The 22,192-nt window shown below is 44.0% G+C and overlaps 1 protein-coding gene across 4 annotated transcripts in view; it reads right to left on the bottom strand.

Annotated features, from left to right (window-relative positions):
- The window catches only part of DAAM1 (dishevelled associated activator of morphogenesis 1), an 896,952-nt gene that overhangs the window by 183,827 nt on the left and 690,933 nt on the right, over window positions 1–22,192 (bottom strand). For all 4 annotated transcript variants that reach the window (XM_069638889.1, XM_069638892.1, XM_069638891.1 and 1 more), the window contains 5 exons: window positions 11,762–12,095; window positions 9,511–9,621; window positions 7,831–7,934; window positions 7,638–7,704; window positions 6,642–6,759 (listed from right to left, as the gene is read on the bottom strand). In XM_069638889.1, coding sequence (XP_069494990.1) covers window positions 6,642–6,759; window positions 7,638–7,704; window positions 7,831–7,934; window positions 9,511–9,621; window positions 11,762–12,095 — 734 coding nt within the window. The remainder of the gene's footprint in view (window positions 1–6,641; window positions 6,760–7,637; window positions 7,705–7,830; window positions 7,935–9,510; window positions 9,622–11,761; window positions 12,096–22,192) is intronic.

Below are 22,192 nucleotides of genomic sequence, written 5' to 3'. Positions count from 1 at the left end.
CCGGTGGAGGGATTCATGCTCTGGACGACCAAAAAGGGGCTTCACAGTCTGTTACAAAGTTGATGGTCGTGCAGAGTATGGGCTATCCCTCTGTCCCCAAATATCAAACTGACATCCACAGTAATACCTGTCAGAATGAATGTTAGGGCCAAAGATGGTAGTCCGTGGAGTCAGGACGCAGGAACAACCGGAAGAACCCCTGGAGAGCTGTAAGGGAAGGTATATGGTTATGTAATGTTACAGAATGCAGTATCTGAGTACAAACACCTGAACCACTGAAATACCTGTGAGTGTTGGAGCGTGGACCCAGGGAGGTTCTAAGGACAACAGGTCCGGGTGAAGCTTGATAAAGTCCTGGCAGGCAACCACCTAAGGCAGGACCGAGGTCCAAAACAAATAAGGGCTAGACACAAGGCAGTCCGTAGAGCAGCGTGGGGGTCGACAACAGATGATCAAAGTTCCAAGGCAATTAAGGGCAAGACACGAGGCAGTCCGTTATGGAAAACAGTTCGGCAGCCAAATAAATCCAAAGTTCCAAAGTTGACAGGGTTTAGACGAAGAATAATCCGTAGTACAAAAGCCGTGGTCCAAAGTGAAAAAGTCCTGAACGAAGCGCGAGCAACACGTGATCCCAAAAGAACAGCTGTGAAGCAAGGCTGTCAGTAACTGGACTCCTTTTATCCGACGTAGGGAAACACGTGACAACGGTCACGTGACGCAAGTTACCAAAGCGTTGCAGTATTGCTAGGCAACTAGTCACGTGATCCGCGCCGTGTTGTGTCGGACAGTCCTCCGTGAACAGCGTGATGGTTTGTGATGAAGGAGCCTCCAATTAACTTGCCACAAACGTGAAGGGCGATAAACTCCAGGTTTGTCAAGCGTGCCATGTCGTGCCCTACAATGTGGAACCTGTTGAGGCAGAAAGGTACCTCTGTTGGGATGTGTGGTTTTGAGTGCTGCTTGAGAGGAGGACATAGAGGGGCGTGTCTTTTGTGCGGGGGGCGGTGTGACAATAGGATCATGGACTTATGTGTTTGTGTTCAAAGGGATTTCTACTAAAGCCCCCTGCCACTGCAACCCTCATTTAATATATGGTTGTATTGTTGCCAATATGACTCCTATAAGAGAGATGCACCATTTTGGACGTATAATTTTATCATCCTCCATCGGTTTATGGAAGTAGGCTTGTGGCAGCTGTAACTAAGTTTTAACTTCAAGAGGGGTGAAGCTAATTTTGCTGCATTAGTAACTTAATGTACCGTTTTAGTAGCCATTTGGTTACTAATGTATTTTTTTTGTTCTGCTGTCAGCCATTTTGTTTTGGGGCCTTTCCTTTATTTGGGGACATCACAAGGCAGGCCTGAAATGGCAGTTGCGCAAGAATGGGTTAAGTTTGAGCCCAGCTCTGAATCCTCTATTGTGGTTTGGACTGGTTAAACAGACAGGCCAACATTAATACTGTGTGGATGGACCTGGACGCCTGGCAGATTTTCAGGGTGCCAGAACCTTTTTGTGAGGGTCATTGTGTTTGATTGGCGGGCTGCTTTAGGTCAGAACATAAGTGAATGGGTTTATCGAGAGGGGGACTGTTGACACTCACTCACGTCTGCTACATTTCTGCTAGAAGTCTGCAGGCTTACTGATCTGCAGGAGGATTTTCCCACAAAGCTGTCTATACAATTTTCGGGACACGTTTGGCCACACTGGATGTATTTGCCCTTCGCTAAGGTTTTCGTATTTGGTTGAAGGATGCCCTTCCCGAGCTGTGCTTCGTCCTGCCTTGTTCCTCCAAGGATGATATATGCAACCCATCCAGTGGGATTAGCTCTGGGCAGTTTTATAGCTGTCTTCCCGAATTACTCTCTTAGCCATAGCATCTTGAAGTAGGAAACTGCTGCTGTCCAGAAGGGTGGTAGGATACCACTACCCGACTTCTATTGTTTGGGGTTTTCTAGGTCAACACAACCATTTGTTCCATTGCTGGACTATTTTCGGCTGGCTGGCTAGCCAGTCTTACCCTCACATAGCTGTCAAGATCCCCTTGGTTGGGTTCGTACGTCTTCATGTGGTCCTCCCAACCGTTTTTTCACTCATGGGCCACCCCCTCCTTGTTAGGCCAGTTCTTCGTTTGGGTCATAAGTCATCTTTGGTCAGGGCTCAAGTCCCTAGGGGGACCAGACCCTGTAACAAACCAGCAGGAGAAGATTAGCACTCACTTGTTTGTTCTCAGTTCCTGAGCAAAGTGCTCAGAAACTGGTGCAGCAAGTACTTAAACTGAGTCCTGGGTTGGTGTCTTGAATATTACTGTTGGGGTTATCCTCGGTGCTTGGTCATGGGTCTCCACAGGTCCGGATGCTACCGCATTTTGCCATAGACCTACATTGGCACAAATCCTGCCTTGCTTCCTTTCTTTTGGTATCCATGCATTTTGCCTGCACAACATTTTACTAAAACCTGTTAGTTGGGTCCGGTGCTGCGGGGAAAACGCTTCATTGTGCCCGCTCTCCTGTGACACTTCCCTCATGCAGGGGACTTCCCTGCAGCCCCCTCTCCTCTGAGGGTTGCCACCCACTACCTCTACCAAACACTCATATGGGGAGGAAGGGCTTGGGGGTGGGGGGGAACACCCCTGCATCCCCAGGTTTCCTGCCAGACCTTCACAATCCAGCTGTGTGCCTTCCCTCCCATACCTCTCGGCCCAACCTAACCCACATGCACAAACCCCCCCTCGCGCCCCTCACACCATCACCACCACCACCACCACCACCACACCACCTGCTCCCTACTTCTGCCACTGCACATGGAACCCCTTCTGGTTCAGCCCACTTTTGCTGAAAACTGCTTCGACAGGTCGCATTTGGGAAAGTCAGGAATTTATGTTTGGTGAAAGTGGGTTGAATGTTTCTTCCTTGGGCTTTTTGCTCTCAAACCTGGAACTCTTCCGAAGGGTCTGCTTGGGGGTGCCCTGTGGTACGTTGCTCTGTTCTCCACACCAGTCAGGCAATTCTGAGTTCTACCACACTTTTCTTCTTAACTGCGGCTGTGCTTACAGGCTTTGTACTATTGTATCTTATGGGTAATTTTTACCACCTTGGAAAACTCCAGCCAAGTGAAGTAGGGGTACTTATCTGAACATTTATTTGTTCTGGGTACCCTAGGGTCCCTGCTGTTTGCCACAAATGACTGACATTTTAGCATGTACTCCTGATTTTATCTGTATTAAAAACCCTGGTATAGCACTCCTGTCAACTGAAAATGTCTGTTATACTGTAGAACTGTTTACAATTACCCAACCTACTTTCTAGAAGAGCAATGGGACTGTATGGGTCTAGTACCATGAATAATAAAATCCTACATTTTGGTAGCTCCCTGGGCTTGGTTGTTAAAGTGTTAACCCTTTACCTCGAGGTGCAGTAGGTAATGTGTGGTGTTTATTTGTAACATTTAAGCTTCTATGTGGGGGGTTGGAGTGTCGCTCCATCCACATGAAAAAAACATACTTAACAGCGAGGATAACCTATCAAAGTGTTGATTGTACAACAATCAGTTTTCTAAGAATCACAAAACATGCATATTTTCATTTGTTCCATTACATATCATTTTATTTTGCATTTTCGAGTATTGTAAATTATTTGAGCGTTTTCAAAATTACTAATTTTGTATTATGATTTGATGTATTGTTTTTGAATATGTAGAGGCTGGTAATAAGTGGATGGTGGTATCAATACATTGGTTCAATAGTTTTTAATTTATGGGCACGATTTTAAATCATTGGAAAGCTTTCAAGACCTTTCCAAATTCTAAATAGTCTTTGATTTTTCAAAACCTATTTTCATTAACGCATGGGTATCTACATTGGTATAAAGACTAGGGGTGCGTTTGTTCTTTGTTATTACCCGGCAGTGCCCTTGGTTGGTAATCTGGGTCACTCATATGTAGGGATAGACTATGTGTTGGAGGTCTAGGAATTATGATAATTTTTGTATGGTACTTTGGGTCCTCATTATGACTGCACACACGTATGTTTAGTGTCTAGGGTTCCCCTTTCTTCCCCCTCCTCAAGCCTATATGTATGGTGCTTACCACAAGTTAAAGGGCTTACATTTGGAATTTGGAATAGGCGGGTCTTAAATGACCATTACATATTTTATACATGCACTGTGAGGGGATGTGTAATATGTACACTTCAAGTACTTATTCGACTTAATAGATATTCTATGTCTGATTTAATATAGGTATATATATTTTCTGTATATCCGTGTAGTGTACTCCTTTGGGGTAACTGTTGGAATCATTACACTTCACTACTACCTTGCCCTTTCCCCCTCGAGTTCAGCCTCACTGCTCTGCCATAGTTACTACCATTAGAGTTTGATTTTCCCTTTTGGCTGGAAATCCTGTTCTGGCTTTAGGTTGCATTGTTTTATACCCATCCGCAGAGCGCTATGGAAGAAACTCCCTAATAGTCAAAGCAATGTTGTAATTTTTCAACCAAATTGTATATGTCAATGCCTGTGTGAATGGCATTGTGCACAACAATATTGTTTAGAAATAACTTACTTTTGAATTGGTAGATACCAACAGGTTATAATCTATGACAAAGTAGATAATCTACACTAAGCATTAATGCACAGACATTTCCAGGAATTAAATAATTTCCAATTAGCACTTCTTAATTACTACAAATCTGCTAAACATTGTGTGGTATAAAGGATTTCTTATATGTCACCTTCTATCACATCTCATGTAGTGAAGTGTTGCTGCAAACAATAACATATCCAAAGGATCATTTAAGATATCTGGGTTGCACTTGCTTGGCTTCTGGCGAGAGTAAACCCAAGTACCATACATGCATTCCTCATCTAGGTAAGAATATGGGAAAAGGATAAAAGAAAATACCTTAAATCATCTTAAAAATGTATGTGCAGACACTTGGCGTGTGAGACCTGACTCCACACACGTGAGAAGACGACATTTAAAATGCAGCTGTGTAGAAGATCGGCTTGCTCTTTTTTATTTTGACAATTTACCTTGTGCTCATTGGCTTGGCTTTCCCTGCTGTAATAGACCAAAAGCGACACTACCTCCACATTTAGCAGGATAACCTTTGGCCAGCGATTCCATGTAATGATGGCATCGATTAAAAGCTGCATAGTTACTAAACATAAATGTAATCTTGTGTTGGTTTGACTGAGGTTCTCTTGTCCTGTGACAAATGTTTAACTTTTTGAAATCTACACTTTCAATGTATGACCCTCACCCTTGCTTTGTACCCAATACAGTCCTATCCATGAACAGGGACGCATAAAGGTGAGGACTCTGAACTCTACAGAAGCCTAAAGATGGTGGCAAAATACTCCTACTTTGCATGCGTGTGCATAAGGCCTTGTTAAATATGAGGCTATGATTCTTTGGCCACAACCTGCTAACATTTATTCTGCCTCCTCCCTCACACAGAGATGCATATAGCTGGTATTTGGATGCGGGCATATATTCTCCGAGTATCCTGTGTCTACGTACAAAAGAGATGTCTCTAGGCTTGCACAGGCATAGTGCCTCACCAAGCCCTGGAATCATATCCGATTAAGCCATGCTACCCTCTTCTGGAGAATGACAGGAGTCGCCCAAATTTACTGAATGAAATAATGTTAGTACGGAACTTGAACATCACAAAATATATTGTTTCCGTTCCAATATTATATGATGAAATGATAGCTCTGTTAATTTTCATGTTAAATGGACGGGCTCACGAACTTTACAGGGGGATACTTGCAGAAATAATTACAAATATTGGGACAAATGTATGTAGAGTTTAGCACACACTGACTGGGTTCTAAAGATCTAGGCAAATACATTTTTCTGAAAATGTATGGGTGATTAGTGGCTAGGATTTTCAACTGCAGTTTTTGAGATGTTGAAAGACGATGTATCAAAACGTGCTTGCGGTATTACATGTGTACACCGTCTACAAAATTCTTTACTAAAGATTGTGTAATATACTCCCAGTTTGACAAGGGATACGAGTTTACAGAGGAACATGTAGGATTTTAGGTTTACGAATCTCTAGGGCGAATTGTGAACTGTAGGGATGTGTGTTTCTGGGCAACTACTGTGCATCAAACATTTCTCCTGGTTTGTGAATCTCTAGGTATATGCTACTTATAGATCTAGAAGTGAATGTATATATTTGGGTATGAGGAGCTGGTCATGTGTTGCTGAATTCTGAAGCCTTAAGATTCTTTTATTTTGGAACAAGCAGCTTAATAAATTAGCACAAAGTACCGTTGCTTACAATTGGAAAATGCCTGGATTAACTAAATGTGCAAGTAATTAATATTCCTAGTATATAACATGGTTTTAACTTAACTGTTGAAGTGGAAAGCAGCTTTCTGATTTTTTGCAAAGGATTGTTAGTTTACTGCGTCTTTTATATATTTGGGACACTGAGGGGTCTTCAATAAAACTGTTTGAAATAGTCTTGCACTGCAATGGTTTTGGAAAATACACCATAATTCCGCATTTGTGTAAAATGTGCTGCAGTGGGGCAGCTTGACTCTACCCCAATGAATGTCATGTACCAGTACAGTAGCAGGGGCTGGCGCCTAATGTGCCCCAGAACTGCTTTTGTTGGGTATACTTACAAGGCATTTGTAGACAGTGGTGAAGGATGGACATAAAGTGCGGATAGGCTTCTGTGTGGGTGAGCCTCTTCCGTGTCAGCTCAAACATCTGCGTTGCACTTTTTGTATCTATATGAACCTATGCAAAGGAAAATACTCAGTTGAAAGTAACAGTAAGAAACACAGGGCCCTTTATACTACTCTGAATTACTTGCATATGAAGGAAAGAACCCCCATTAAAGGGATATGAAAAGAAAATGTTCTGAAAAAAGGCTCAGTAGCCATGAAATCCCTACATAAATAGCGCAGACATACGGGGCATTGTGTGGCAAATAAACCTAGAGATGAGGAGAATGCATTAAGATGCAATTGTCTTGTGAAATTTGCTGATCCAATGTCTAAAATGGAGACCCTAAAAGTGGTATTCTACACCCTGTGCTCTTCCGTGTTGTGCATGAACACCAAAATACAAAAGCTACTTTCTTCTTTTTAATGTTACCCTCTGCTTGCAGAGCTAAGAGAATAAGGCACATTATAACTAAGCTCAATAAAGCGTTCTGACAGCCAACCTGTGTCTTCAAGCGATGACACCCGACGATGGGGCCTTGTATGAAGTTCAGAGACTTTACAAATATGCATTAGTAATGTGGAAGGAAAGGATTCATGGAATAGTAGTAGGAAAACAAATTGTGACTTTCAGAGGAAAGGTTCCACATTTCGCAACGACATTTCAGAATGGAGTAGGTAGGGTAGCTGGGTACTGCCAACCCTTGATAAAGGTCAAGCTGCTTACTGGAAAGAACAACACTTGCACATGGGCATCTGCAACCTCTCTAAAACCGTTGCATGGGCTATCATTTAAATCCCAGCTGCAAACGCAGGGGAGGGTTAAAATCTACTGTATACTTCAAAGTTTAAGATGGCCATCTATGTGGTGGTTGACACTGCCAAAAACACATGTATAGTACAAAATATTGAATCGCCAACCTCTACATATAGTTGACATGCCATACATACCAGCTCATATCGTTTGGCAAATTTCACTTCATCTTCATTTCTGAGCATTTCAAAAAAGTCTAAATGTCTGCAAAGAGAAATCGCCATGTAAAAAAAAAAAAAAGTGGACCAACAAATTAGTCCTCATTAGACCAAACCCATCAATGCATATAACCTAAAACAAACAGATAGTAAATGTCAGGCAGCCACTCACCGATCTAACGTTGAGTTTTCATGTTCCCGTAGTTTGTCGATAACTGGCTGAATTCCTAACATGAGAAACTCATACCGGAGATGAAGTCTGAAGTCCAGACTTTCCTGCAGAAAAATGCTTGCATGAGAAACTGTACAATTGAAAAATAAAGTATGTTTGCACTTTCTGTGTATTAAACCTGAAAGAGTATAAAAAAAACGTTGCTAAAGCAAAGTACTTGAATACAAACGTTACTTTAAGGTACAAAATGATAATGCATTAAGATCATGCAGGCAGGCACAGTGGTGGGGGGAAAGGCTGTCCCTGCCGAGAACCATTGGGTATGAAGCGCACCTGGGGGCTCTCCGGAAGGATGGAATGCTGCTGGGGCAAGGGTGAAATGTAGATAATGGCACAGTGCCTGCTTGGGAGTATGGTGAAGCCTGGATGGAGCCAGTACATGTTGATCACAAGTAGAATGGTTGAAGTCATTCTCAGAACTTCAATAACACACTGACAGTTAAATGACAGGATAGGAGGCGGAACTGTAGACATGGGTGGCTCAATAGATGGGTGTCGGGCAGTACAGCATTTCAAACCAGTAAATCGGACATCAGGTAGGCATGGAAGTGCTGCGTACATATAAATGGAGAATAAGCAAGACACTAGAGGGGCATGTATGTAAAGGGACAGAAATACTAATTACAATATTACTAGTCTGGCTTTGAGGCTTTAATGTAAAGGACCGAATATGGAATGAAGAAATGTTCAGGACTTCACTGTTAATGCCAGAAACAACCTTAACATGAATGCGACTCCTCCGCAAATCTAGAAACAAATGCTTTTTGTTGTGACATTGTGGAGAAAGATTTAGACAGGGTCTGGATTTCAAGGAGGAAGAGGGGATGCATCAAGCTTTACTTTTTAGTGGTAAAAATGTAGAATGCAACAATACATTGTATGGAGAAAAGTGAAGCAGAACCAAACAGAGTATCAATCAGGGTTTCATCGTGTTGAGTTAGAACACTAGAATCAATCAAGGAAGGTCAGAGAACATCAGATGGCCATGAGGCGACTAAATCGGCCCGGACAGGGCTCGAAAAATCATACAATTCCGACTGTGTGTGGCCAGCACATAGCACCCCAGAAGATGCGACAGTGAAGGTTAGTCTAACGGGCACCGACAGCAGCAATGAGACGACTCCAATAATAAAAAGTAAAATATTAAAGAATCAATAGCAGTGGTCCTCTCAAAGTTAAAACTATGAACGAATGGGAGGGGCTCCGTGAATTAATGTGAACGGACAGAAGCACCAGAAAGATGATGCTTTGGAATTTTGCAAAGAGGTCATTTGATTCTGAACAAAGAAAAATCATTAGTGCGCTCGAAATAGAAACTGGAAGAGAAGCTGAATTAAAGATCCAGAAACCTTTAGAATCCACCAACTGGAGCAGAATAGAACGAGGCAGCATACAGTGTGCACAGATCACAACAAGTCGGGCAGGCCTTTAACAATGCAGGGGAAAGATTTATACAGAAATGGGGGAAAGCATATAAGAGGAAAGATCTCTAAACAGGTTGCATCAATGGCAGACACCAGACTAGATAAGCAAATATGATGTCAAAGTGGCTCAACTGTGACAGAGGGAGATGTGTGCTTCAGAAACCAGGAGTCTCTACCAATGAATATAAACACTTACCACGCCTGCTCCTTGGCTTAGAACTGCGTTGATGAATGACATGATGGCAGTCTTAAGGTTCACCTCATCCCGATATCTTCCCGTACTCCGATCCAAGTCATTTATCAGTGTCTGACAAATCAACAGAACATGTGTTACTAAGAGCTGCTCCCAAGAAAACGACAGTGTGGTTCCTATTGTAACTCTATGTAGAACTTAAAGATTGCACTCCTCACAAGTAATGATTTTTGACTTTTTATCCTAGTACCTACCAAATCATTAAACTGTGTACGGTAAAGACATTTTAAAAATGAAAATCGCATTCTGATCGAGGATTGAATGCCTATCTTTTACCAACTCAACTCTGATAAGGTACATGTTCATCAATTAGACAGTAGCTGCTTAGGCAGAATAAACACACACACACCCCCACACTCACACACACACTTACTTCAAATTCCTACATACACAACCTTATCCATTGGAATCCCTCTCCCTTATAAGAAAGGATATCTTCAACACCATAGAGAGGGTAATTATTTTTAGAAACCACATACCGATTTTTTTGTAACATATCTGTAGCACCCTCGCTTCAGCACAGAAGTGCCCGCTCAAGGTACAACTGTGCCCACTGGAAGGAGGGAACCATTCTATCATTAGTCACGTGCTTCTAAACAGTTACACCGCTAGTGTAATAAAAGCTGTGTCAAGGCACTCATTTCCAGCTTCATCACCCTGGGGGAATTGTGCTTCTGCTTTCTTGAACATTTCATCGAGGCTACTATACCACCTACCATTGCCATTACTATTTTCCTCATCGGGGTCGGACTGGGGCATAAAATTGTCTCGGGCACCAATAAAAAAGTGGCCCACAGTTGCAAATGGCAATTCATTCATTTTGTGACAGACTATTTGACTAGTACCCAAGGGGGAGTTTTTTGATAAAATATGAGGCAAATTGTGTATATTAAAGATATTTATTCACCAACACTAGTCACAACTACTAGCCGCACAGTGAAGTAACTCAGCAAACTGGACCATATTGCATATTGGAAAAAACAAAAAACAAAAACAAAAAAAAACCAAAAAAAAAACCGGGCCCCCACCAGCATTTTGTTTTTTTTGGTTCGAGCATTACCCTATTGCCCTATAGGCCAGTCCGAGCCTGTTCCTTATCCTACTTGGGCAAAAGATTGTTAGCAACCAAAATAGTTAACGAAGGGTTGCATCTGCTCCACGAAAAAGGAATTCTGATTCGAAAGGCAATGATATTTCCCCAGCATGTAGAGCATATACTGCAGCATCAAAATTGTTGCTGCTCCCCCGTTTCATGCTTCCTTGTTAATCTCTTCCTGTCATGATATTTTAAGTGGTGGCCGAGTGGATAGCTCCAGTTTAATGCAATCGTCTTGAAAACAAGACAACGCCGAGCAGCACAAGTTCGAAACCTAGTGCCACGCTTAGAGAATGGAATCTGGCATGACAAGAACTGTAAAAAAGCAATTCAATGTAATGTATTTATTTATTCATTTTTTAAGTGTCCCGGTAACATGCTTAAATTCCAAGCATGGGGCTTCTATACAGGCCGCAGGTTTTTGTTTTGCATTTTACCTAATTACATGTGCATTTAGGCTATCATGTGGAAAAAGTTAGTTCCATTAACTAACCTAATATCATTATGTAGTATCCTTTGTCCTCCCTTGTATTGCCCATCCCTCCTCACTGTTCCCTCCATCTATCTATCTATCCCATGCCTTCTCATCCTCTTCTGTTCCACTTCAGTGCTATGGGCTAGCAACATTTGGGATAAAGGCAACTAACATGGCATATCATGTTCCCTCCTTCCCTGTCTCAATCCTTTTTTTCCACTTTTCCTTCAACCATCCTTCGTTCTCGTTTCTCTCTGCTACGTCATGTCCTCTTTCCCACCTCTGGGCTTTGGGGGCAGGAAAAGATGGAGAGCCCGCTGTATGAGCAACTACCATGCCCTAGCATGGCTGCCACCCCTTGTAACCACCGCCTTTTTTCCCCGGACATACCTTTCCGCTCTGTTGCACTGTCCTACGAGCACTTTAAGAAGACAAGAAGTATTATACAAGTAGAAGCAGCTGACATGGCCTGAATACGTGTTAGATGCAGAGGGGCCTTTACTTACCATTATTTCGATCTATGGGTCAGCCAGGTGGGGAAACACGCAGTACCATATTCACCCTCCCCACTGGATAGACAGAGAAATGGAACATTGAAACACAAAATGAGCCCATGGTGGTACCTGAAAGCGGGTGCGCTCACTGGCATACTTCTGGTAGTGCAGCATCGACTCCAGCACCTTCTTGTGGCCTCCAGGAACCAGGCACACGGCGCCCAGGATTTCCAGCACTGCCACCTTAGTCTTTATGTTTTCCGTGCTCAAGCTCTGAGCGATGACGTTAATACTCGCCGAATGAGCTAAAACATGGGCACGTCCCTGAGAGTTGTTCATCAGAGCTTTGATGCATCCAATGAGCGAGGTATGGATTCGAGACTCTGAGGTCTCATAGTCCATGCTTTGCAGGAAGTTTAGAATGCAGGGCAAACCATCCAGATCCATGAATCTGGTCACGAACCTGTCGGGAGAGTCAGGTGAAGTGTTATAATAACATCCTATAAACATACATGTTTGTGGAATCATGTTTCTGTTGAACGTTTTGGAAATAAATTCGATCACATAATGTTGGAAAAATGCCCCAAAGGTCAAAATTACATGCTGCATTCAGCTATTCCATTCCGTATAATTGTCAACATTTTCGAACTTGACCATGCACTGTTCACAGTAATTCAAGTCCTGCTAAGAAAGACCTGCAAAGAAAGTGTGTCAAAGAACAACGTTGTGTTATCTATGATGCTCGGAAATTAAACATCCAGTTGTTTAACCCTGCATTTGTCTTCAATCTTCAATTGTGTATAGGCACTCGATTCCCATGTTCCCAGTTTACCGAAAGCACAGCTAATCCTGCGATACCTTGTATTTAGGCAGGGAAAGCACCGCAAAAACCCAGCATTTGCTGACAACTTTGCCACACTGCAAATTCCTCTTACCAATGGTGTATGTAGGAAACAAGGACAGGATCGGTCTGCACCATATACATGTGCAGGGGTCCCAGAGTGTAGTGGCCAGTTAGAATAACAGGTTGAGCCCTGGGGGGAAAAAGAGTGGGCCTTGCCTCTCAGGGCACAAGGTCACTGCCACTGGTTCTTAACCCCTTATGTCTAACTTGTATTGCCAGTGGTGTTCCATGCCCTTAGAACGGAGTGCCTCCAAGTTCACCAACATAACAGAATGGCAAAAATGGCCAGAAGGACTGCCTGCAAGTCTTCTCTTTCTGAGAAAAGCATAAGTCCTAGAATTCCAAGTGAAAACAATTCATACCAAGGGGAAACACAGGTGTGGTGGGAAAAAGTGACATTCAAAGGGGAAGAACCACCAATAAACACGGTTCCTTTCAGTGCTAAATAATCACAATTTAATGGTTTAGAAAACAAATTGCATAAAACAGTTGCTCTTGATAATCATGAGAACAGGTTCTATCAAAAATCTATGAAATCAGATTCTTGAATGTGCTATTCACCAGAGGCAAGACAATGGATTTAAAAAAAATATTTCTCAAAAGGCAAGGCAATACTATGCAAACCCCAATGTCCTGCCAAAGAGGGATCTTGTGCTTTTCCATTTGAGAGCAAGACTGCACACCTCAAGCAGATCATTTATTTTGCTAAAAGGGAGCGCAAAGGAAACATTACAGGACACTACACCAGACTGGAAACTACTTCTGCGTACCTTCATGAGTGTCTCAGAGGTACAATTTGTACATGAATTAAATACACACGCTAGACACGAAAGTGCCACTATATAATTAAAACACACTGGATTGCAGACAATTTACTAACGCCCATCAATGATCTGATGGATGAAGTCACTATTAACAAAGGGGCTTATAGCATCAAATGCCAACACACAACCTCGGAAATGGCTAATCAAACAATACACATTAAATGGTATGGACTACTTCAAAAAACGGCAAGATAACCTAACTATTAAAACCCCTGCCTCTGGGACTTACTCAGATGATTACTTTGACAGGGTATCGAGAAGGTTTGACACAAGCAGAGTTGATTATATGAAAAGATACCAAATGTGACATTACCAAATAACTGGGATAATGCTAAAAATATACTGAACATAGAGAGACCCTCTCATCGATATAAATACGCTGTTGTTTTAGCCGATACCAAAAAGAATCTTGGTAAAGTACTAAGAATGATAGTTAGAAGGAACATATCAATTAATGATCAGATAAATGCATGCAAGCAGGAAAAAAAACAAATAAAAATGTCTGAAACACCACAAATGGTTAAATTATCCAAGATGTTGCCAGGAACCGGTTATTGTTATTGAAGGATAACTGATGGTTTGGAAGTGAATAAATTGCCTGGATAAATGTAATAAAGCATTGCAGCATCAAAGAAGAGAAGGGAAAATCCCATTCCCAATACTAATGGATTAAAACAGGACAGTTACGACTATTCGAACGTATATGCAGCACAATGGTATTGTACTGGGGAACTAAAAGGACAAGCTAAGCATAATTCATTTGTAACACAATCCACAGCTCCAGGACCAGACGGTCTGTGTAACATATTACATAAAGGGGCCAGATATAAGATTATTTATTGCAATCGGTGAAAATGGTGATCTAACAAAATGTTGGTTGCACAGGAATATCTCACCTGCGTATAAGAGGGTAGAATGATTGAACCCCAATAGTCATTAACTTCTGGTCATGCTAGATGCACCATCAATTGTACTGAAATAACTAAACACTTGGATTGAGCAACATGGTATACAACCATTTACTCATACCGCTTTTTGTGGAGGTTCCTTCCTGGAAAACATTTTAGCACTTTTAGCCATCGTCGAGTGCCCGAGATTACTACTATTCCTGTCTAATTTATGCTTCTTCCATGTATTCAGTGTGGCATTTAAAACTGTCAAAGATATATCGTGGCATAAATTGCTTACCTGGAGCACTCCAGTTCGGATGTTAAAAAAGATTAAGGCACTGCATGACCATAGATCTGTGAGGGATACACTCAACACAGGCCATATCCTTGGCCCAATTACAACTTAGAAAAAGGTATGAAACAAGGATGCGTTCTGGCTTCTACACTGTTTAACGTATACATAACAGCAGCGCTTAGAGGCACCAAGGTTTACCAACCAAAGCCAAGTAACAATAAAATAGAGCGCTTGTGCTATGCAGATCTTGTATTATTAGACTACACACCTAATATGATATATTTATAACACGCCTGTACACAAGTGTTCCTAGGCTCCACAAGACAAACGATCCTAACAGGCCTTGTGACATTCGGATTGTGCAAGTGCGACAACAAGAAGTGAAGGGGGAAGGCTAGGGGGAAGTGCGATCAGGGCAGCATGGCTCTGGGTAAGTGCAAGGAGGCTGGGGGGCTCTATGGGTTACAGTTGCAGCCCCTAAGTGCGCGATAGGCCAGGAAGCAGTTGCAAAGAAGTCTGGTTATGGAGGAGCCTAGTACCCAGTTAGACTCTGAGGGTACCAAGCAAACGGTCGGCACAGCAGACAGGTAAGGAAGCGAGAGAGACAAGGCAAAGGAAAAAAGGAAGGTCTTGAGCCGCTTACGGAACTTCAGCTCAGTTTGAGAGGGGCAGGGAGGACATTCCAGAGGGAGGCACCTGCAGAGGAGAGAGATCCAGCCCCCACTCTCTGCTTGGAGAAGCAACTGACCCTCAGAGTTGGAGCTAGTCGAACAAACGCCTCTAGAAGGAAGGTATTTAGGCAGAGAGAGTTGGATATAGTGAGGGCCTGACCCCAGAAAGCCTTGTGGGCGATGCAGAGGGTCTTTAACTTGATCCTTGCCGCCACCAGGAGACAGTGGAGACTTTTGAGGGCAGGAGAGATGCGGTCCCTGGGCTTGAGGCCAAGGATAAGTCTTGCAGTCCTGTTCTGCATTCGTTGCAGGGGGAGAAGAGTAGAGTTAAGAAGATTGAGAAAGAGGCTGTTGCAGTAGTCCAGCCTGGAGAGAACCTGGGCTCTGGAGATAGAGCTTCTGGGGGAAGGTGAGAAAAGGTAAAATACCTCTCAGGTGGTGCAGTTGGAAGTGGGCCTTCTTGGCAAGAGAGAAGGAGAAAGTCGAGTCGAAGATGATACCAAGGTTTTTTGCCTCACAGGAAGGCAAGGGAAGATGGCGCAAGTAGGGCAGCCAGATTGAGAAAAGGAGGGAGGGAAAGTGGGAGCATGGGTCCCAATGAGAAGGATCTCAGTCATACTGGCATTAAAGCAGATATCGTTGGAGGCACACACACCAATCCTGAATAGCAGATAGACAATCGGGAATGAGCGAGGAAGGAGAGGAGGCTAAGGGAAGCCTGAACAAGAGAGTGTCATCTGAATAACACTGAAAGTTAGACGAGAAGGCGAAGAGCAGGTGGGCCAAAGAAGCCAGATGGACTACTCCCTCCTCCCATCCCGCCCAGCACCTCCCACTGGCCCGTAGGCCATGTATTCCCACCTGCACAGGGCTGCGACCCCCATTGCTGGCCCAGTTTCCAGCGTGCTCGCAGCACACACAGTGATTGCAGTGCATTTTCGACCTCGTTGGAGCCTCTCGGCGCTTCCTGGCACCAGTGGCCGTGTGGTAGGCCAACCCTCCCCTGACCCGCTACTGTGTTTACTTTTGTTTCTCCCCATTTCCCACTACACGGATGAAGTTCATGGAACTCTTGGAGTGGGCGCGATCTCAAGCACCTACAGTTAACCACCATATTCACATCTCCACGCTTACTCTCTTCTTTACACCACCACTCAAATAGACCACAGCGATACTATGACACCATTCAGTACAGCTGTTCTCATACCAACATCTGCCTCAAACTCCCCATCACTCTAACTAAACACTGCTGGTTACACCCCCCCAGCCAGGCATTCTCCTCAGGCACAACGCAGCCACAATCCGTCTAGATAAATCCTGCCAGAACGAACAAATACTATTGACCTCTCAACCACCACACCTACCGCTAAGAAGCAGCTATTTCACGAATGCCACACCAGCTGCACACATATCCGGTGCTCACACGCACCTTTGACTCTCTCTACTCTCTCTACTGACTTGAACTTCGGTTCCCAAGGGCGTTCAACCTACCAGCGCCTTTACACCATACCAATGGTACATAAGGCGCTATATAAATGCAAAGTAACATAACATATCATTGAAGAGCCAGGGTGAGAGGATATAGCCCTGGGGGACACCACATGTGGAGAGAGAGAGGTGATGGAGGGAAAGGACCCTAGTTGGACCTGGGAGGGTCAGTCAAGAGGAAGGAGGTCAGCCATGCTAGGGCCTGATCCGTGATGCCCAGATTCTCACAAAGTTGATTGATCAGGGTGGCATAATTGACCATATCAAAAGCAGAGGAAAGGTCGAGGAGGATGAGGACAGAGGGAGAACCGGAATCACGATTAGTGAGCAGATCTTCATGGGTGCTAAGGAGAGCAGTTTACGTGTCTCTGGCTACTCTGAAGCCAGACTGATGGTCATGGAGACTACCAACAGATTTAGTGTGTAGAGTAAGCTGGGAGATGGCCAGCATTTCCAGGAGTTTGGCCAGGTAAGGAGCGATAGAACTCAGGAGATAGTTTGCTGGAAAGGTAGGATCAGCAGATGACTTTTTTGGAGGGGGTGCACAAGGGAGTGCTTGAGGAGAGAGGGGAAATATCCAGTGGCGAAAGAATGATTACAGAAATCATCCAAGGCTGGTGTGAGGGTGGAAACATGGTCCTTAATAGTTCTGGAGGAGCAGGGGAGCACCTGTTTGGACTACACTTTCATAGATCTGACTTGTCTGGGAAAATCATCAGGTGTTGTCAAAGAGAAGGAGGAGAAAGGTAGAGGAGAGGGAGAGGCTGCCAAAGGGGGCCTGAGAGAGGTAGATGGATGGAGAGAGAGGAGGAGAAGGTAAGTCAGGATGTCCTGAGTTTTAGTGGTGAAATGAGACGCCAAGGGCCTGGAGGGAACAGAGGAGGTGGAGACTGCAGTAGGATTGGCCAGCTCCTTGCAGATTTTAAAGATTTCTGCCGTGTTAGAGGCCTCAGAGATGCGGGCTTGAATATGGACCCTCTTCTTGGAGAAGACGAGTCATTATTGCCTTTGGAGCAGGTGGCAGGCCAGTTTATCAGATAATGTGTCCAAAGCCCTCCACTTACTCTCAGCCACCCTGCTCTTGCATTTCAGGGCATTGAGATCGGAGTCATAACAAGAGTTGCACTTAGAGGTGGGCTTTAGACAGATTCTCATGACATGGGCAAGGAGGTCCAAGGTGTTGGAGATGGAAAGATTCAGGTTAGAGAGGGATGTGTCAGCCGCAGGAGTAGGAGCAGCAGAGAAATTTGAGGGAAAGGCAGCCATTGACGCTCTCTTCATGGGCCGAACGACTGAGAAGGAGGGTGGCAGTGCTGAGGGGGCTTGCCTGGGGGATAAGAAGTTTCAGGTGGGAGGAAAGCAGAAAGTGGTCAGTCCAAGTGAGGAGTAGTGAGAGGGGGGATGTCTGAAGTGATTAGACCATCCAAGTGTGTCTGGCAGAGTGTGTTGGACCAGAGGACAGAATGAAAAGGGAGAGAGAGAGTTGCAAAGGTTTTGGAAGAACCCGGAGGAGGGATTAGAAGGCTTGCAGAGACGCCTAAATCTGGTTCACAGATTTGTCATTAAACATGAACTATGCAGAAATACAAATGAGACTAAAATGATATTTAACAAAACAAAATCATAACCTATATAACAGGAAATTCATGAACACACAGATCGAAACATGTCTGGGGTTGCTTGTGGTCTCATGCAGAACGGATGTGATCTAGCAGTTTGGGCTGGATTGCCCCTTTTAGGGTGGCACCAAGCCTGATTGCATGTAGTCTTTCCCCTTTCTGTAATGGCTTCGCAGGTGAAGAACAATGATCTGAAGGGTTGCCCAGAGCAGTTGCCAGATTAATTCTAAACCTTCCAGTCATCAACTCTTTGTTTTGCTTTCTCATAGTGGAAGTAGCCACTAGTTCTCGAGATCTTGGCTTATTTATTGATAATCCGCTGACTTGGCAAGAACAATGAAAACAAGTGCAGCCATCATTTACTAAACAATGTTGATCTACTTTAAAAGAGCGAATAGATTTACACAACATGAAAATACTACCTACTGTGACATATGGTACTGAAGTATGGAGAGCAACTAGAGTAAAAGATTTCATCAGGGTTGACAGCATATGGCTTAAGAAAAGATATGGGTGTCCAAATGGCCTGCCAGTGGAATACATACGAGCATAATTTGGAGTGTCAACTATCCAGCGCACACTGAACAGAAAAAGATTTAAACTATGTTACTAAAATCTGACAGACTAACACAAACACCTTGATCCATAATATAAGGGAATCATAGACTTGACCTAGATGCGCATAGAAATACCATTTTTATGTAAAAATATGCATGAGTGCCGTCATTATTTGTTGTGCTAGTATGAGGATTGATCGATCAACTGGAAGAATTACCAGGTTTCTCACCGTAGTGACCACCTTACTCCTAGTCCATAGTCCCCTTTCCTCCATACTTATGGGACATCTCTCCGTCCTGTGGGACGGGACCGGAGCACTTTGTAAAAAGCATCCAATTTTTTTTCAAAAATGTGTCCCTCCTCTCTTTCCTGCGCGGGGCCCGGCACGCGGCTGTAACCCCGCCCACCTTGGCTCCGCCCCACCCATTGCCCATCAGTCCTTTTCTATCGCAGGGTCAAAGACCCATTAGCAATAACAGAGGAACCTTATTAGAGGGGACGGCGGGTGGGCGTATGGAGGAAAGGGGCCTATGGACTAGGAGTAAGGTGGTCACTACAGTTTGTAACTTGGTAATACTCCTATGTCCCGTCCCCTTTCCTCCATACTTATGGGAGATTCCCAAGCACTCCTTACAGGAACTATGGATGGATGGAAATACCCCTCACTGAAACAGGTTCTTCAGCACAGCCTGGCCAAATTGAGCGTCAGCTCTAGAGCTCATATCGAGGCAGTAATGCTTACAGAAAGCAGATGGGGAGGCCCAAGTAGCCGCTTTAGCGATGGACTCCGAGGGAACATACTTCTGAAAAGCAACCGCGGCTGCTTTCCACTACAATTGTAAAACTGTGAAATAACGCAAGTGTGAACCTGACAGAGGGATGCCAAAAGAAAGCTAGGAGAAGGAAAACCCCGCTTTCTGAAGAAACTAAGCAATGCATAAACTGTATTAGGAATACATGAACTGTGTTAAAGGAAGGGCGTATTGAACCCGATAGAGGGAGGCCCAAGTTGCAAGAAGGATCCGAACCCGTTAGAGGGAGATCCCAGGGGCAAAGAGCAATCACCCACAGAACATTTGTTTGTTTGCTGTTTTATGTAAAGGGGTGAAGACTAATACACCCGAGAACTTCGTGTCAGCGCGAGTGAACCCGGTAGAGGGTTGTCCACCTTGTTGTTTGTCTAAATGGACATTAAAGCTCCTAAAGATTACGAGCGATATCTGAGAGGCCGTAGTGAACCAGAGGGTGGGAGGTCAGTTTTTGCAAGGAGGATCCAAGCCCGGCAGAGGGAGATCCTACGGGCGAAGATCAATCGCCCGAGGTGCAAGATCATAGAGAACCTTTGTTTCTTTAAATCAGCAAACCTAAGGCAAGAGACTTTTGCTGATATTGCTGAACTGAACTGTGAACCTCATGCTGTCGAGGCCCAGGAGTGTGCTCTGCTCAAGAATCCCACCTTGTTCTGTGCTTCAAACGTGGGGAAGGGAGACGCAGCCATACTATCCTGACTATCATTTTGTGAACACTCCTCAGACGAAACACTGTACATTCTGTTACATTGAGAATGGCATGGGAAATACTGCACAGGGAAAGTCGACCTGCCAGCTCTACAATGAAACGACTGAAATGAGCTTGGAGCCCCAGGATGTTATGAGGACAGCATGGGCATGGGTTTGTCTATGGGTCTCATTGGAGAAGTTATAACCTTTGTTCTCCAAAATGTGCCCTCAATACTGAAATTGAGTACCGCTTTCGGGTACCTTGCTTTAAACCTGATGAAACTTGCAATGTTCACTCCATATTGTTTGTTTGTTTATTGAATTTATAAAGCACACCAGACTCGGGAGTAGCAGGGCACAGCAAGGTTATGCAAGGCTTACAAGGTTACATAATGTACAAGCAATATACAAGTAGTTACATTACACAAAAGATAGTACAATATACAAATAGTCAAGTTACGCAGAAGGGCAGAGTTATTTACATCTTAGTGTGCAGGCGTGTACAAAGGTTGGCAAACTGGGAAGCAGGCAGTACTGGAGTACAATAGTTTCAGTGGAGACTAGTTCTCTATTAGATTGAGGTGGGTAGTGAGGTTATTTCTGAAGAGAGAGTAGGGAAGGTCAGCTCTCGGCTCATGTGGCAGGGAGTTACAAAGTTTAGCGGCCTTCACAGGGAAGCTATTGCCGCCGATCTTGGATGATTTGAATCTGGGTACTAGCAGGCAGTTGGTATTGACAATTCTAGTAGGTCTACTGGAAGTTCTTCTAGATATTCTGTCAATTAGGTAGCTAGTGCTTTATGTGTCAGGGAGGCTATTTTTAGTTGTATTTTGTTGTGGGTAGATAACCATTTGTGATGGCATCTGATTGCGGTTATATGCACTCTTTCATTGATACCTAGTGCAGCTCTGATGGCGTTATTTTGTAGTATTTGGAGTTTTTGGATAATAGTTTTATTAGCACTGCTGTAGAGAGCATTACAGTAGTCCAATCTTGACAGAATTAATGCTCTGGCCAGTATGATGCAGCTGTCATTGGAGAGGAAGAGCCTACCTGCTCTAATAAGCTTGCACTTGTAGGCTGTGGTGGAAGCCAGAGAATTATGATATGGTATTTATTTATTAATTCAGTTTATTGAAGGACATTGTTGCGTCCAGGTAGAAACCAAGTGTTTTCACCTCCTTGGAGACTGTGGTGGCGTTACCATCAATGATGAAGGAAGCGTATTCATGACCTAGTTCGGAGATGTTGGAGGGGGAGACGAGGATTATCAACTCTGTCTTGTCATCATTCAGGCATAGACCGTGAGTGGCCATCCATGCCTGAATGATGAGGTAGATTCTATTCACCAACGCCAAGTCCCTGCCATGATCCCCAGAAAGTGGGAGGATAATCTGAGTGTCATCTGCATAGTTCGTGTAGGTAACACCCAGAAGGTCCAAATCATCTAACAATGGCTTGGTGAATATGTTATACAGAGCGGGAGACACACAGGAGCCCCGAGGGACCCCGCACAAGATTGGGGTAGGATCAGCAGCTGCTGAAGGTGAGAATACTCTGATGGTTCTGTCGCTCAGGAATGATTCTATCCACTTAATAGTGCCTATAGAGAAATGGGCTGCTGTATCAAGATGCCTACATAGGACCTTATGACCTACCAGATTAAATGCAGGTGAGAGATCAAGTAACAGCAGTAGTGCTGTCTTCCCTTTATCTCTCAGCTCATCGATCTGAGTCTTCAGATCTATCGGTGCCGTTTCCGTCCCATGTAATGGTCTGAATCCTGATTGTCTGACCCCTAGGAGTTTGTGC

The sequence above is a fragment of the Ambystoma mexicanum genome, chromosome 14, assembly GCF_040938575.1.
Source record: "Ambystoma mexicanum isolate Mex_15411 chromosome 14, UKY_AmexF1_1, whole genome shotgun sequence".
Taxonomy (NCBI): Eukaryota; Metazoa; Chordata; class Amphibia; order Caudata; family Ambystomatidae; genus Ambystoma; species Ambystoma mexicanum.
This window is presented reverse-complemented; position numbering and strand designations above follow the sequence as displayed.